The sequence below is a fragment of the Hemibagrus wyckioides genome, linkage group LG18 (assembly GCF_019097595.1).
Source record: "Hemibagrus wyckioides isolate EC202008001 linkage group LG18, SWU_Hwy_1.0, whole genome shotgun sequence".
In the NCBI taxonomy this organism is placed as follows: domain Eukaryota; kingdom Metazoa; phylum Chordata; class Actinopteri; order Siluriformes; family Bagridae; genus Hemibagrus; species Hemibagrus wyckioides.
The window spans coordinates 16,210,431-16,227,751 of record NC_080727.1 but is presented as its reverse complement, the minus strand read 5'-3'; the positions used below and the strand labels follow the sequence as shown (position 1 = coordinate 16,227,751).

The window sequence follows — 17,321 nt, the reverse complement described above, 5'->3', positions numbered from 1 at the left end:
TCTCTCATTCATTCTTTTTTTTCCCTTTCTCATTCATTCATTCTTTCTTTCTTTTTTTTCCCTTTCTCATTCATTCATTCTTATTTTCATTCATTCATTCTTTCTTTTTCTTTTTTTCTTTTGTTCTTTCTTTTTGTTTCTTTTTTTTCTTTCTTTCTCTCTCATTTATTCATTCATTCTTTTTTTTCTTTTTCTTTCTCTCTCATTCATTCCTTCTTTTTCTTTCTCATTCATTCATTCTTTCTTTTTTTTCCCTTTCTCATTCATTGATTCATTCTTATTTTCATTCATTCATTCTTTCTTTTGTTCTTTCTTTTTCTTTCTTTCTTTTGTTCTTTCTTTTCTTTCTTTCTTTCTTTCTTTCTTTCTTTCTTTCTTTCTTTCTTTCTCTCTCATTTATTCATTCTTTCTTTTTTTTCTTTTTCTTTCTCATTCATTCATTCTTTCTTTTTTTTTCTTTCTCATTTATTCATTCTTATTTTCATTTATTCTTTCTTTCTTTCTTTCTTTCTTTATTTCTTTCGTTCGTTCGTTCGTTTAAATGATCAGTTGATAGTTAAGTTTTCCACATTGCACACTATTTCAGTTCCTCACTCAGAAGTAATGTTTATTTATTAATTTATTAATTTATTTATTACCTCAGTGCTGTTGGATACTCTGTCTTTCCTTCCTGCTGTAACACAAACCACAGCTTTATATTCATACAGCTCGTGCACAGGTACCGTGTCCCGTGAACACTCCACGTTAATGAATGTTAAAGCTAATCATAAACAGATTAAAAAGAAATAAAGTTTAATAAAGAAAATTGTTAAGACAGTAATTGCTGTGGTGATGATTTCTGCAAGCAGAAGTTTATGTAGCATGTATGGAAGGAGGCTCTAGTGTCAGCGCTTTGAAAAGTTATAAAGATTAAAGTTAAAAATTATAAAGAAGCTGGTGATGGAATGACTGTTTATAGCTGCTATAAAAGAAGCAAGAGCAGGAAGATTTCTCGGATATCCCACAACATAAACAGTTAAAAGGTAATGTTACGTATTGGTCAATATATAAAAATGATCCACTTCAGGGTGGATTATTGTCGTATAACAGCATGGAAGTTCTAGCAAGGAAGCACATTGAGAAGCGATGTGATGATGATAGCTTCCTGGAGCAGATTCTTCATCCCTGATGTAAGACTTCAGCTGCTGAGCCATGATCCAGTGTCTTCTCCACCTTCACCTCATAGGCTGTTGATGGAGCAGAAGATTCCCCATCCCTCCATCTGTCAGACTGAGTGAAATCAATGTAGAAAACATGGAGACAAGCTGCAGAAATCACATCTCTCTCACTCACTCCCACACACTCTCTCTCTCTCTCTCTCACTTTTTTCTCGGGTTAACGAAACCAATATATTTTAACATCTAGTGTTACACCCAAAATCTATTATACAACCGCAATCACCCAAACACAGTAATGATCACATCAGGTCACGTGACTTTTCTGTACTAGTCTGCTCAGTTTGGGTTTTAGTGACATCTAGCGGACTAATAGAGGAATTACACTAATCATTTTTAAACTTACTGTGTGACGGTGTGGAGTAAACACAGTTTATCTCATTTTGGTAGTAAATTTGCTAGCTAGCTCACTAATAAAAGACCCACACGTTATCCTGGGATACTCCTATAGGCTGCAGCAGCACATAGATAAACTATATTGCCAATAGTTTTGGGACGTCTGCCTTTACATGCACATGAAATTCAATGACATCCCATTCTTAATCCATAGGGTTTAATATGGAGGTGGCCAACCCTTTGCAGCTATAACTGCTTCAACTCTTCTGGGAAGGCTTTCCACAAGGTTTAGGAGCGTGTTTATGGAAATTTTTGACCATTCCTCTAGAAGCTCATTTGTGCCATCAGGCACTGATGTTGGATGAGAAGGTCTGGTTCACAGTCTCTGCTCTAATTCATCCCAAAGGTGTTCTATCAGGTTGAGGTCAGGACTCTGTGAAGTTCCTCCACACCAAACTCGCTCATCCATGTCTTTATGGACCTTGCTTTGTGCACTGGTGTGCAGTCATGTTGGAACAGGAAGGGGTCATCCCCAAACTGTTCCCACAAAGCTGGGAGCATGAAAATGTCCAAAATGTCTTGGTATGCTGAAGTATTAGGAGTTCCTTTCAGTGGAACTAAGTGGCCAAGCCCAACCCCTGAAAAACAACCCCACACCATAATCCCCCCTCCACCAACTTTATACTTGGCACAATTCAGTCAGGCAAGTACCATTCTCCTGGCAACCTCCAAACCCAGACCCATCCATCGGATTGCCAGACAGAGAAGTGTGATTGGTCACTCCAGAGAACGTCTCCACTGCTCTAGAGTCCACTGGCGGCATGCTTTACATCACTGCATCCGAGCTTTGCATTGCAGTTGGGGATATAAGGCTTGGATGCAGCTGCTCGGCCGTGAAAACTCATTAAATGAAGCTCTCTACACACTGTTCTTGAGCTAACCTGAAGGCCACACAAAGTTTGGAGGTCTGTAGCTATTGACTCTGCAGAAAGTTGGTGATTTCTGCTCACTGATGCGTTGACCTCACTGTGATTTTATGTGGCCTACCACTTTGTGGCTAAGTTGTTCCCACTTTGTTATAACACCACTAACAGTTGACCATGGAATATTTAATAGTGAGTAAATTTCACGAATGGACTTGCAGAGGTAGCAACCTATCATTGTACCACACTTGACTTCAATGAGCTCCTGAGAGCGACCCATTTTGTCACAAATGTTTGTAGAAGCAGTCTGCATGCCTAGGTGCTTGATTTTATACACCCATGGCCATGGAAGTGATTGAAACACCTGAATTCGATGATTTGTAGGGGTGTCCCAAAACCACTGGAGATGTAGCAATATAGTACAGTCAACACCACAGGCGATTGCTACAGAACATGAAAAGTTCATACTCTAAAACCTAAAAAATGCTTGTGTGTACTGCAAAACCTGTGCATGTATTGTCTTTTAATTGGCTCGTAGAATTGCATGTTTAAAAGCATTGTTAAGGGGCCAAGCACAGAAACCTTACTGTTATTCCACCTTTCCTTCTGGCTATGGTGTCTATGGGCATCCCACAGGACCATCAGCTAAAAAGCAGTAACATTTGGTACACATCATCTTCAGAGTAAACCTGTGAAAGATTTCACAAAGCATTTGTATATTCGAATGTACAAAATCTTGAATTATGTCAAGAACTGTTTCTTTGCAGCTACTCCTAATCTTCTGGCCAACAGAATATAGCGAAAGAATTTTGCATACCACCTTTTACCCCATATATCACAACAGGAAACAAACAAATATACAAAAACACCCCTATACTCCCATGCAGTGTCATAATTTACATCTTTATTTGTCAAACCATACCAGTTTGTAACAATTAAAGCACAAAAAAAGGCCTATAGATAGATTTATACATATATATATGATACAGCTTTGACAGATACCTGTGTAGCATTTTCAAAAACCATTTACAAAAAGATAACATTTACAAAAAACCTAGCCTGGTATCAACATATCTTTAAAGACATAATAATAATAATAATAATAATAATAATAATAATAATAATAATAATAATAAAAATAATAACATCACCTTTATTGCTCTTCAACCTCAGTCTGGCAACATGTGAAATCCTTAAAGCTTTATAAAGATAATAATAATATTAATATTAATAATATAATAATAATAATAATAAACATACATACACAGAGAAGTAAAGTTTAGGCACAATGTTGGCGGTAAACGTCTCCAAGCCAACAGACGCACTGATCACCTCACCACCATACCAGTGATGGCACCCTTATGTTTTAAAAGCTTGGCAGAAACTTCCTAGACTATGAACCACTATATTATTAAGACTATCCCCAAAATAAGCTCCCATTTTCAGAAGTTTGAAAATTTGCACAAGTTCCTATGCTACTGATTACACGGAGCTCTGCTCTCTAATGCTGAAACTGCAGTGGAGGATTTTGACTTCTGCTGGCTAGAGAAGTGCAGCCTCTCCTCCAGATCTAGTCACGGGACCAGGAGAGTATATATGTATGTGTATGTGTGTGTGTGTGTGTTTCCCCACCCAGTACAAAGTGTATGCAGTGCATTTCCTTCAGAAGTACAGTATCTCTCTTAGAGCTCTCCAAAAAAACAAAAACAAAGAAAGAAGGAACAAAAGATTTATCGACATCTGTCACATCAGCAACAAGCCCACATGTGCATGTGGAGGGACAAAAACTGCCAATTTAAGATTAGGAAACATCTTCAATCTAAGGTGTCGGAAACAGAAGCCTCTTTTGCACAGCAAAATTCCTCTCCCATAAAGCACCATATGTCTATTAATGAAAAAAAAAAAAAAAATCTAGGTTGCTTTCTTTGCTTTCAAATGGATTGTTTTGTCTGAGGTATTTCTGTGTTTTCTTGAACGTGATATGAAGGTTTTCCCCATACAGCAGTCGTAATGCTACACGTAACAGTATGTAGAGCGAACAGAAATTCTACCCTCATTAAAAAAAAAAAAAAAAAAAAGGCATAAAAAGATTGAATAAATTCTCCCACAAATATTACTGATAGAAGCATAAAATAAAAATCACAAAGGGTCAACAAAAATACACATACACACTCTCACACACACTCGGACACGTGAACTGACGTATCTAATGCTCAGCAGGAAACCTAGAAGCATATCTGTGACTCACAATCTGTCATAAAATAACAATCTAAAACACTAACACATCATAGGGCACCAGCTAAAATCTAAAATGAAAGCACATGGCAAAAATGATATAAATACAATTAGAGAAAATATATATATTTGTGTCTTTTGTGAAAAGGGAAATTCCTTTTTTGGTTATGATATAGTGTGTGACCTGAGTCCCTCCTGTCCCTGTGTGTGGAGAGGGCATGCGTGTGTGTGTGTGTGTGTGTATAATATTAATGTTCAGTGAACAGGAAGAGCAGAGATCGTAGGATCCTGTAGCTGTTTGGTCGTCCAGCTCCTTATTCAGACGCGTTTTATTTCCACTCTGAACTCTAACTCACAGAGAACCTACAGAAAAATTAGAGAGAAAAATCAACAACTGCAAAAAGTAACAAACTGTAGTCCAGACCGATTTGTATAATGAAACATGTATTTAGAAAACCACACACTTTCGAAATAAACAGTACGCAACGTATTAACGGCGCTTTTCTGAGACACTTTTGTGTTAGTTCACTCTATTGAGACTCATGAGAGAAGAACAGAAGTGTGAGGAGGAGTAACACGGACCTCTGAACCCTTTCCAGGATGTGGCTGATCATCTTGTCTGTGATTCCAGGGCAGACGTCCTCAGCAGCATGCAGACTCTTCTCCAGATTTTCTATCACACTCCTCCTCGCGTCTTCGTCCCTGTGCTGCAGCTTCAGCTACAATACATTACAGTGTAAAAATAATAAATTATATATATAAAGAAAGAGGGAGAGAGAGAGAAACTGGCAAATTCTATTAATCAGTGTTCATGATATTAAAGATATGCACATTCTCTTTGCACATACCGACAGCCTTATTTATTGATGTACATATTTCCATCCATCCATCTATCTATCCATCTATCCATCCATCCATCCATCCATCCGCTATATAAAACCCAAAAACGAGACAAAGCTATCCAGGGTTAGTGTTAGCGTCCAGGTAATGGTCCGGGCATTAGGCTACATCTACATTAATCCAGATAAATTTGAAAACGTGTTTTTGTCTAAAAACGCTCCGCGTCCACATGGTCACATGACTAAAAATGCCATTTTCGTTTTCATTGACTAAAAATGGCGTCTTGGTGTGGACGGAAGGCCAAAACGGATAGAAGAATATGCGTTTTTAAACAAAAACGTATTAGTGTGGACAAGGCCTTAGTGTCATAGTGGATATGAGGTGACCCTTTCCCTTACCTCAGTAAACACCGGACTTATAACTGTGGACAGACTGGCTGACTTCTTCTGTACCACTTGGTCCTGATGTGGAAAATAAAAAGCAGTGAAAAACCAAACAACTTCAGTTCGGTGGAATAACAGAGCTGTTGCACATCCAAAAAATTCTATTCAATTCTATTTAATTTACTCAGAATAAAAATTACAAGGATAAAATTATTAAATGTGAAATTACAAAATTAAAATGACAAATATAAAAAATTATTTTTCATATAAATTAAATATTTATATGAATATGTTTAAGCAACAAAGTATAATTCTTACAAGAGACACCATTCCATTGGGCTGTTTGTCAGGCTTCTTGCGGACAGTAGTGAAGGACCACTCGGGGGACGTGTCGCTGTCTCTGCTGCTCGGCTCTCTGTAAACATTAAAAGCACATCATAAACATCAGAAACATTGAAGATCTGGGCAGTTACAGATGTTCTGTATATTTTCCCCTTCAGTGCCCTGTCCTGATGATGGGATTAATACTCAGCAGGTATGGAAAAAAACAAACAAACTCAATCTATCCTCAAATTGATGGCTAGCTTGACAGATGTGCTAAAGGAAATCTACACAAACAGTTTATGGTGTCTTACGTTCATTTTTCACCGTTCAGAATTTAACATTTAAACAAATTACATTAAGTAATTTAACTGTCCAGAACCAGTCGACTAAAAAGAACAGGAAAGCGAGCAAACGGGTGTAAGAAGAGCAGTGTGTGGTCAGGAGCTCAGAGACTCAAATGGATGCTGGATTTTTCTGTGATTCTTTTTAAAAGGCTTTCTAATGATCATTATGATTATCGAGATCTGTCAAGTGATTCAACACTTTGTTTTAAGTTGCCAGCTTCAAAACACCTGCACAGATCAGATTACCTGACACATATTTAGATCGGATTATTTCTGTTTTTAGAGAGACTGATGAAATCCATATATCGGGCTAGTCTAAATGTTATTGTACTCACGAGTCAGAGTCCGAGTCCGAGTCTCCGTCACTGTGGCCTTCGGCTTTCCAGCGCTTCAGCCTGTCGATCAGCTCGGTGAGGTAGGACGTCTTCTTGGCATTCTTTACAATGAACTTGTGCTTCAGTAGCTCCTTTGCAGTTGGTCTCTGAGGGAGAGAGGGAGAGAGGTTCACAAACTTAAATGATAATAAACTTAAAATATAATAAACTCTTCTGGGTGATGTGATAATTTATTACAATATGTCACTATACATATTACATGAGATTAGATATCTTTTTAATTAACATTTCTTAATTTTTTAAATAATTACTTATTTAAATAAAAAACTAAAATTCATTGATTAAACAAAATCATGAAAACATATTGGAAGCTGCTGAATTTTTTTTTTCATTGAAAAAAAAAATTCTTGAAATTATTTCAGTATTTTTTGTTTGTAAATTTGATACGCAGTGATGTGATTTTTGTCATATCACTCAGTTGCATTTCGTCGGTTTCCTCATTGGGGATCAGATGAAAAGACAGACACAGTCACAGGGCTCAGGATGCAAGGAAACATTTTACTCCTTTATAGAAGTTTTATACAGAGCTGCTGACCGTCAGAGTTAAAGCAGGAGTAACCTCCGTATTCCAGATAATTTAACTGAATTTACATTTCTGTCAGAGGGCTGTGTGTGTGTGTGTGTGTGTGCTCATCAGCACATAATGAACACTTATTTCTGTAACACACTGAAGTATTTTTACTGTTTATTGTGAATGACAGGTGAAGTGTGAGCCACAATTCTGACCTTCCCAGACTTTAATGTCCGGACTCGGATTAATATCTGCTTAATGTCCGGACTCGGATTAATATCTGCTTAATGTCCGGACTCGGATTAATATCTGCTTAATGTCCGGACTCGGATTAATATCTGCTTAATGTCCGGACTCGGATTAATATCTGCTTAATGTCCGGACTCGGATTAATATCTGCTTAATGTCCGGACTCGGATTAATATCTGCTTAATGTCCGGACTCGGATTAATATCTGCTTAATGTCCGGACTCGGATTAATATCTGCTTAATGTCCGGACTCGGATTAATATCTGCTTAATGTCCGGACTCGGATTAATATCTGCTTAATGTCCGGACTCGGATTAATATCTGCTTAATGTCCGGACTCGGATTAATATCTGCTTAATGTCCGGACTCGGATTAATATCTGCTTATTGTCCGGACTCGGATTAATATCTGCTTAATGTCCGGACTCGGATTAATATCCATTTAATGTCACAGACTCGGATTAATATCCGTTTAATGTCACAGACTCGGATTAATCTGTCCTGCTTGTGTGACACGGTGGGTAAACTTTGCTTACAAATGTAGGGTCTTTGTTCAGACACGAGTCCACAAACTCCTTGAAGGTCTTGGAGAAGTCACCGTTGAGGGTCGGGGGTGTGTTCTTCGGGATATGAAAGAGAACTCTCATGGGATGCATGTCCGAGTTGGGCGGCTCTCCCTTAGCTAGCTCAATAGCGGTGATGCCCAGTGACCAGATATCAGCCTGGAGAACAACACAATCAACACGTCCAGCATCAGCTACATGGTGTATATATAAACACTTCTCAGCATGTTGAACACGGTATAAATGATTACCAGAATAAACCAGTTCCATAAAAACTCCTGGCTTCATAACGGCCATACATATGATTTACATTTTCATTTAACATTACATTTAACAACTCACACACACCATCATCTATAATGGCATTATTCCATCACACACCGATCAAGAAGTCTGACATGTGACGATGAATAGTCTATGATAATTAATGCTGCATTTATGTTTAGTCTTTTGTCATGTTTACTGTGTAAGCACATTAACACACTGAATCCTACCTTGGAATCGTAAGCAGATTGCTGAATGACTTCTGGAGCCATCCAGAACGGCGTCCCAACAAACGTCTCCCTTTTGATCTGCGTGTCTGTGAGCTGCCCCGCCACGCCAAAGTCTGCCAGCTTCACCTCCCCAGATTCGGACAAGAGCACGTTGGCGGCTGCAAATGGCAAACACCACACAGAGCATGAAAACACAGAAGAGTAGAATGAAGCACAAGCTTTAATACTTTGTGTTTAATCCCTGATAAAATGAGTAAAGGATCACCGCTGGTAACCAGGTGTTAATGTGGACGTTTGTTGAAAAGCTTTATATTAAACCTCTGTTTGAGTTTTGGATAATGGAGGCAACTGAACCGTTTGCTCAATAAGTGAATGTATGTTTAATGTTAGCCTGTCTGCAGCTCTGACTCTTAATGATAAACTACGAGGTGAACTTTTACTCTTAGCCACAAGGTTAACTACAGATAACAGACCTATAGTGAACATGCAGGAGGCGGAGAAGACGTAATAAGTGAGCCATTCCGACTCGTGCTCTAAGCCGAGTGCACACACATTTCACCAGTCTCAAATCCACAGACTGGCTTCCCTGCTGACTTTAAATCACTTGATCAGTTGTTCTGTGGACATAGTGGAGTGATCAAGAACAAGCGCCTCTGATCACCAAATTTCACACACACACACACACGCTGTACATCATGTGACTGAGATCAAGGCCCCACCCTTTTACTGCACCTTCACCTAAAACCCACTGTCCAGCTGTGATGGTTTCTGTTCCTGACCTGCACAGACGATCCATCACTTCTCCTCTACTCTCGTTACACCCGAACGGTGGGAACACTCACTTTTCTGTCTTTCAGTTGGGGATGATTAAATAAATAAATCAAGATAAAATCAAACCCGTCTCTTTGGTAACACTTCTTTCTCTGGTGATGTGTTTTACATCCGGTTTCTGTTCCTATTGGTCAGAGTTCAGAGGTTCCAGAAAACAAACAGATTCTCACGGTGTAATTCATCTGAATGACTAAAATGAACAGAATTAAGGCGCTGTGGACCGCGCCGTTTCAGTCGGTGCAAAATCTCTTTTCACACAATGAAATAATGCACAAATGCTTTATGAAAGACCTGGAGTGTAAAGTTCAGTGTGTGTTGGATTGACAGGAGCTCGTGAAAAATGCAAAAAAGTGCTGATTAAACTACAGTCTTTCAGCGTAACTGACTTTAAAAATGTTAAATATTTAAACCATTACACTTATTGAAGGTTAAACAGTTAAAGTATGCAGTTAGTTATGTGGGTTATTTAATAACAGGTGGTTGCTATGGGATTGTTGCTAGGGTGGTAGTGGGTGGAGCAGTACAGTTTCAGTTTGTCTTCGGTCTGAATGAACAGAGAGTCTGAAAGCAGGTCCAACAAAACCTCCCTGCGTTTCCCTTCAGGCAGAAATCATGATCATCATCATTCACACGGAATACATAATTCCCATCTTTTCCTAAAGCACAATTCCGCAATTCCCACAGAGAATCTACTTCTGTGTCAAAAGATGTCAGAAAAACAAAACACATTTTCCTTAAGGTTAATGATAAAGACGAATATGAAGAACAGATGCTGGCTCTGAATGAATAAACACTGAAATGAAACGTGATCCAGCTTCATCCCGCTCATGAACCTACACAGACGCCGCTGTGGAGAGACGCCTACTTTATCTCAAATGTTCCTGATATTTGCCATGAACAGCTGGAAAGAACATTCCAGTCCTATTACATTTCATCTCTAAATGATCAAGAAAGGCTGAAAGAGAAAGCAAACATCAGCATCACAACAGAACTCAGGGACAGCAGCTATTCATAGAGCAGTCTGACCTCAGGAGCACCTTCCCAGCCCTGATCAAACAAGCGCTAAAGCAAAAAGTCTGGAAAAACAAACGAGTCACACCCATCAGGCTTTTCCACACAGACGCAAATAGACTGAACACACACACACGCGCACACGCGCACACACACACACACGCACCTTTGATGTCTCGGTGGATCTTTTTCTCAGAGTGCAGGTAGTCCAGGCCTTTCAGAATCTCCTTCAGCATGGTGGCTATCTGGTACTCATCAAAAGGTCCGGCCCGCAACTGTTACACAAACACCACAAATCCTGATGGTACCAGTTTCAACACACACACACACACACACAGAGTGAGATCTTACCAGATCCAGAGCTGATCCTCCTCCAAGATACTCCATGATGATCCACAGCTTACTGCCCTGAATACAGAGAGACAGAACATCTTAGACCTTCAGACAGACAGGGAACACTCGCACTCACGCACATTCGCGCACGCAGTCTCACGCACACAAACAATCTCACATGTGCATACTCTCTCATGCGCATGGGCACACACTCGCGCGCACACTCGCTCGCTCTCGCACACTCGCTCTCGCGCACTCTCGCTCTCGCGCGCGCGCACACTCGCTCTCGCGCGCGCGCACTCTCGCGCACACTCGCTCTCGCGCACACTCGCTCTCGCGCACAAACACACACACTCGCACACACAAACACACACACTCTCGCGCACACACACACACACTCGCGCACACACACACACACTCGCGCACACACAAACACACTCACTCTCGCGCACCCACAGGGAACACCCACGCGCTCTCGCGCACCCACAGGGAACACTCACACTCGCTCTCGTGCACTCTCGCACACACGCGCACTCTCGCACACAGTAGAGCTAGAGTAACACCATCTGTACAGTCAGGAACGGGAGGCAGGGACAATCACACAAAACTCAGCTGGACATTATCGTTTCTATAGTAACGACTCGTAGTATAGATGGTCTAACGTTAACAATAAGATTATTTAAACAGCTGAGTCACTAACTAACGTCTCATACAGTCGATTAATCGGTTAGATCAAAGTTCTGACCTTCAGGTATGAGCCGTAGTACTTGGTGACATGTGGACTGTCGCACTGGCTCAGCACGGTGATCTCCTGCTGGATGTCCTCGATCTCATCCTCAGCCTCCTCCAAGTCGATGGTTTTGATGGCCACCACGTTCTGCGTGCGGCGGTCAATGCCCTTGAAAACCTCTCCGAATGATCCCTTGCCAATGCGCTCTAGTTTAGTGAAAAGCTCCTCAGGATCTGCTCGAGGGTTCTGGAAAACAGGAGAGTTTATTCAGTGAGAAATCTTCACTAAGATCTTTCACACAGCTTTTATAACAGACAGATAGACAGATGTAAATTAATGAAAGTGTTTACAGTCCTGTCTGTGGTCATTTACATCACGGGTCATAGAAACATATTTTAAATTGACCTGACAATTTTTTTCTTGTGAAGTAAATAACAGAACCAACCTGAACATCTACTGTAGAGTAAGACATGCCTCCAGGGGGCGGGGCATATACAGTTCTAGAGTGAGTTTAATGGTATGATTATGAAGATTTCTATAAAAATTAATCAATAATCATTTTTATTATTTTCCTGGAAGTGATAAACAATAAACTTAAATTGAGAATCTCTCAATTTGCCAATTTTGTGCCTTATTGGTGTGTGTGTGTAATAGTGAAGTGTGTGTTGGTGTGTGTTCACAACCAAGCCCTGAAATGATGTACAGTCAATTTATACACTGACAACAACTTCAGACAAAACTAACGGGAGAGCGAGAGAGAGAGAGAGAGAGAGAGAGGGAGTGAGAGGGAGAGAGAGAGAGAGAGTGAGAGAGTGTGAGAGAGAGAGAATGTGAGAGAGAGAGAGAGAGAGAGAGAGAGAGAGAGTGAGAGAGTGTGAGAGAGAGAAAGTGAGAGAGAGAATGAGAGAGACAGAGAGAGAGAGAGAGAGAGTGTGTGAGAGAGAGAGAGTGTGAGAGAGAGAGAGAGAGAGAGAGAGAGAGTGAGAGAGAGAGAGAGTGTGAGAGAGAGAGTGTGAGAGAGAGAGTGTGAGAGAGAGTGTGAGAGAGAGAGAGAGAGAGAGAGAGAGAGAGAGAGAGAGAGAGAGAGAGAGAATGTGTGTGATGAGGGGGTAGAGAGAGAGAGACAGACAGAGAGAGAGAATATATAATCTATAAACTTGGTAAATTGTGTGGATTCTAAAAGCCTCAGCAGGACATCAGGTCTAGATGCAGTAACACTCACAGCACCACAAACACACTACACACCTACAAAGAAGAGATGGAGTTCCCTCCTACCTGCAGCTAAAGACACAGCATCTAACACTGGTGTTATTTCTCTTTCACTGCTCATTAATCACAGATGGAATGCGCTAACTGAACGGATGTGTTACTATATTTTTGAGGGCAGAAGAAAACAAAGATTCTCAGACAAATAGACACTATGATTTTCTGAACTGAATCTGAAGTGAATCAGAAGTGAATCAGATCGTATCAGCGGTAAATCTAACTGAAGTGTATTGAATCGTTACGTCTCTAAGCGTGATGCATCATCCGAGATTCATTTGCTCGCTGACTAACTTCTGGTCTACAGTGTCACATCTCTCACGTCGACACCAGCACCAGTGTGACCAACCCTGGCACCAGCACCGGTGTGACCGACCTCAGCACCAACACCGGCGTGGCCGAGAGCGAACGAGACGCAGCAGTACAGTGAGGGAATGTGTAAGACGGGCGGAGCAGCAGTGAGTCGTACCTGCTGCAGACCTGCTGCATCGTACCTGCTGTGTGTGAGTGAGTCTGTCTCCTCCTGAAAAAACACTGCCAAATGACTCGCTTATCAGTCGACTAACAAGATCACGAGGGAGCTTAGTTTGTGCCTGAGCTGATTATCAGCACTGCTCACATTTCCCAGCACTTCTGTGGTAGCAATTAACATACGCAACACACACACACACACACACACACCTCCTGTTTATCCATTTCACCCTTAACAGTGAGTAAACACAGGTGCTGCAACTTCTTTATCAGACTGTGTTTTTATACACAGTGATGGTGTATGAAGTATGAAGTGAACCTTAAGCTGCCCCCCTCCCTCTTTAACTCCCCCCTCTCCCCAACTCCCCCTTTAACTCCCCCCTTTCTCACTCCCTCCCTCTCCCACCTCTCTGTAACTTCCTCCTCTCTTTAAGCCCCCCCCACCTCTCTGTAACTCCCCTCTCCCCCCCTCTCCACCCCCCCCTTTAACTCCCCCCACCTCTCTCTAACTCTCCCCTCTCCCTATCTAACCACACCCCCCCCCTTGTCCCTCTGTAACCCCCCTCTCTCCCCCCCCGTCCCTCTCCAACTCCCCCCCCGCCTTTCTCACTCCCTCCCTCTCCCACCTCTCTGTAACTTCCTCCACTCTTTAAGCCCCCCCCACCTCTCTGTAACTCCCCTCTCCCCCACCTCTCTCTAACCCCCCCTCTCCGCCCCCCCCTTTAACTCCCCCCACATCTCTCTAACTCCCCCCTCACTCTTTCCCTCTCACTATCTAACCACGCCCCCCCCCACCCTTGTCCCTCTGTAACCCCCCTCTCTCCACCCCTGTCCCTCTCTAACCCCCGTCCCTTTCCCACCCCCCCCCCTCTCCCCCCCCCCTCCAACTCCACCCCCCCTTCCTCTCTCTCTTCCCCTCTCTCACTCTCCCTGAAGAAGACATTCCCACAGTGGAGTCTTAACATCACCAGGCAAATGTAGCTCAGAGTGACGCAAGTAAAGTTTTGTGATTCAGAAAGTCTTAAACACACAGAGGGCTGGTGTCACTGCAGGAACCAGCACTACACTGGAGAGAATTTATCCTTTAGAACACTAAATAAATACAGCAGAGTTTATTACAGCAGAATGTTACTTTAGAGTACTTTAGATACTGCACACTGTGCAGAAAAATATTCAGAACCTTAGTGTGGTGGAGGAGAAACACAAAGCCACCATCTGCATCTGCCTCAACATTCATAACTGTATCTACCCCTGAAGTGGGCGTGGCCTAAAGCTGAAAGGCTTTTTTTTTTTTAATAAGACGTGAACGCTTCCCGAAATCAGAGTAAAATCAGAGCAGCATAAATTCCAGCACAATGTGAATTCAGACAAGTTATATTTATATTAGTGATATTTAACATACCCGACTTAAACCATGTATGTACAGCCACGGGGTTCGGCCCAGTGAGTTAATATTCCACTAAAGAACAGAAATGTTTCAGCAGACTGGTCAGAAATATTCATTACAGTAGCCTCAGATCAGATGAAGCCATTTATACAGCAAAGCCATCATTTACAATGTTCTCAGTGATGTTGCAGCTCTGTAAACACTCAGCTTCAGGAAACACTTCCAGAATTCTGGAAACTTACAGGATTTACAATTTACTGAAAGCACTAATGGTCTAGAGAGAAGGTTCTCCACTAAGTAACGTCTAATGATTAACGTTCTAACCTGCTCTCTGACAAACTATAACCACCGGGCCCAAGGAAAACATGGCGGAGTGTACAGAGGAACTTGGAGCCTTCTTAGGTGAAGGTCTTCTCTCTCGTAACCTTCACCTTAAAATTAAAACCAGTACGCTATTTTTGTTTTGATTCACAATTGTCTAAACACTTTCTAGAAACATATACCCCACCCCCTGGAGGCATGCCTTGCTCTACAGCAGTGAGGTATGGCACATTTTTTATATTTAAAAAAATCCCTAAATGACACACTGCAGCCTAACACTATATTTAATGAAAAATGTAATCTCTCAATTTGTTTATACTTTCTCAGCATGAAACCTGGGTTCTTTTGCCTATTTCTCAGTGCATTCACACCGGCGTACAAAATACTCTGCATTCTTGTTTCTATTGTCGTGACTTAACAAGGTCACCTACTGATGTGGAAGAGTGTTCATTACTCTGCCAGTCACTACATCACCATGCACAGGCGTTCAACAATGGCACATTGTTTGTAGTAACTAATAATTATTTTGGACCAGTTAAGTTTAATTGGATAATTTCCCACGGCACACCTGACGATCTGTCACGGCACAGTGGTTGAAAATCACTGCTCTACAGTATCGGCTCATTAGCAGTAATCATGGTTCATCTGTGTTTTTGACTAAACATCTTCACTCACACACACACACACACACAATTCCCAACCATCACTCAGGTACAGAAAAAATATATACTAGGTGTTTATTGGGGGCGGAGTTTGTACAAGGTGACGTTTAGGCAAGAGGCGATTTTCGGTTTTTGTTTCCAACCTGTGGCTCTTCAGTTCAGGAACAGTGGAATTCCTCAGTCTTTACAAAGCACAGGGATTCTCCTTCAGTGGGAGTCTGTAAAAAAGCTCTTGATAATGTCTTCAATGGTTTGTTTAAACTGGGTGGGGTCGTGGCTCATCTTGAACGCTACTCGCTGTTGTGTAATTCGGTCAAACCCTGTAACATGACGTCACTCTGACGTCCTACATTAGAATGACAAAAATACAGATTGAAATCACAGTTAACGAGCAATTATATCCGTATCCAATCAGGCCTGAGTGTGCCCACGTCAAACAGTAGTAGTAAACTAAGCTGTATCGAAAGATTACCTGTTTAACGTTCTTTTTAAATGGATCGTTATGTTCTAGGTAAAGTAAAGTGCATCATATCGTCTGTAGGACAAATACGAGAGGTTTAAAAAGGAAAAATCGAACGAACATTCAGAAGGCTGTTGCGCCAGTGAACGCACCCTGCCGTGCGCGTGCCTGCTGACAGGTGTTAAAAGCTGTTAAACCCGTTTAACGTCAAACTGCGAGTTTACACCGACAGAAATCGAGAACACAGAGAAAACAACGTTAAGTAAATAAAAAAATAAGTATTAAAGTACTTTGCTGGCTGAATTACAGAAAACTGGCCAAAAAAAAGAAAAGGAATGAAATCCTGACGTTTACTATTCTGGCATCCAGGTAAGGGCGAGGGCCGTATTTAGATTTCCTACCCGTATTTGATAAATCCCGCCTACTAAGTTAGGATTGGCTAGAAACGTCCAGCCTTCCGCGCTTGGACTGGCTACTATAAATAAGGTCGCCGAACGATTGGTTGTGTCTCCTTTTAGTGTGAACTTCTAACCAATCCAAACGCAGGACGATACATTTTCAGGAAAAGAGGTAGAAAAAGAAAGACGTGTAAGGGGCCTTTGGTTGCCACCTTCTGAAACTTACCTGCATTCCGGGAACTTGAACAGCCACCGGTGACTGGGCCATCTTCCCTCAAATCCGATAAAACACAACAACGAAACAAAACCACACGCTCTTTTCCGAGTTCCTTGTCCAAAATGCGCAACTTCAATTGTGTCCGCGAAACTATATCAATTGGCGAGCGAACAAAACTGCCTTTAAAGCTAGCAGACTAGCTTTAACCAACAAAAAGTTTTAACTTTCAAAATAAAACGCGATCATGAATTACCATGGCGTCCTCCCGCACGTCTTAAGCTTACACCGTTTAAATAAATTCCCAGATATTGCAGTAAGCGTCGACGAGACGGTACATTGCAGGGTGCTTTTTTTGTTGTTTAGCCAGTGTTGTACAAACTTCAGCGCAGAGACGCTGCCGCCATGTTGGGAACCTGCGCTGGAACTT

General features: G+C 41.5%; 1 protein-coding gene across 1 annotated transcript; it reads right to left on the bottom strand.

Moving 5' to 3' along the window:
- Nucleotides 1–3,357: 3,357 nt before the first annotated feature.
- On the bottom strand, nt 3,358–17,306 carry stk26 (serine/threonine protein kinase 26). Its single transcript, XM_058415207.1, has 11 exons — nt 16,904–17,306; nt 11,731–11,961; nt 11,004–11,060; nt 10,819–10,927; nt 8,811–8,968; nt 8,290–8,475; nt 6,935–7,080; nt 6,250–6,346; nt 5,947–6,009; nt 5,291–5,427; nt 3,358–5,071 (listed from the first exon to the last, which is right to left on the bottom strand). The coding sequence occupies exons 1-11, from the start codon at nt 16,943–16,945 to the stop codon at nt 5,056–5,058; spliced, it is 1,242 nt and encodes a 413-aa protein (XP_058271190.1). The 5' UTR covers nt 16,946–17,306; the 3' UTR covers nt 3,358–5,055.
- Between the last annotated feature and the right edge of the window lie 15 nt (nt 17,307–17,321).

What these genes read in the sequence shown, in the direction of transcription:
- stk26 (XM_058415207.1), bottom strand. Translation starts at nt 16,945, where the DNA reads ATGGCCCAGTCACCGGTGGCTGTTCAAGTTCCCGGAATGCAG. An exon ending in GATCCACCGAGACATCAAAG is followed by an intron (nt 8,969 to 10,818) that starts GTGCGTGTGTGT and finishes TGCCATTTGCAG; the next exon opens with CCGCCAACGTGCTCTTGTCC. An exon ending in TCGGACTCGGACTCTGACTC is followed by an intron (nt 6,347 to 6,934) that starts GTGAGTACAATA and finishes TAATGTTTACAG; the next exon opens with AGAGCCGAGCAGCAGAGACA.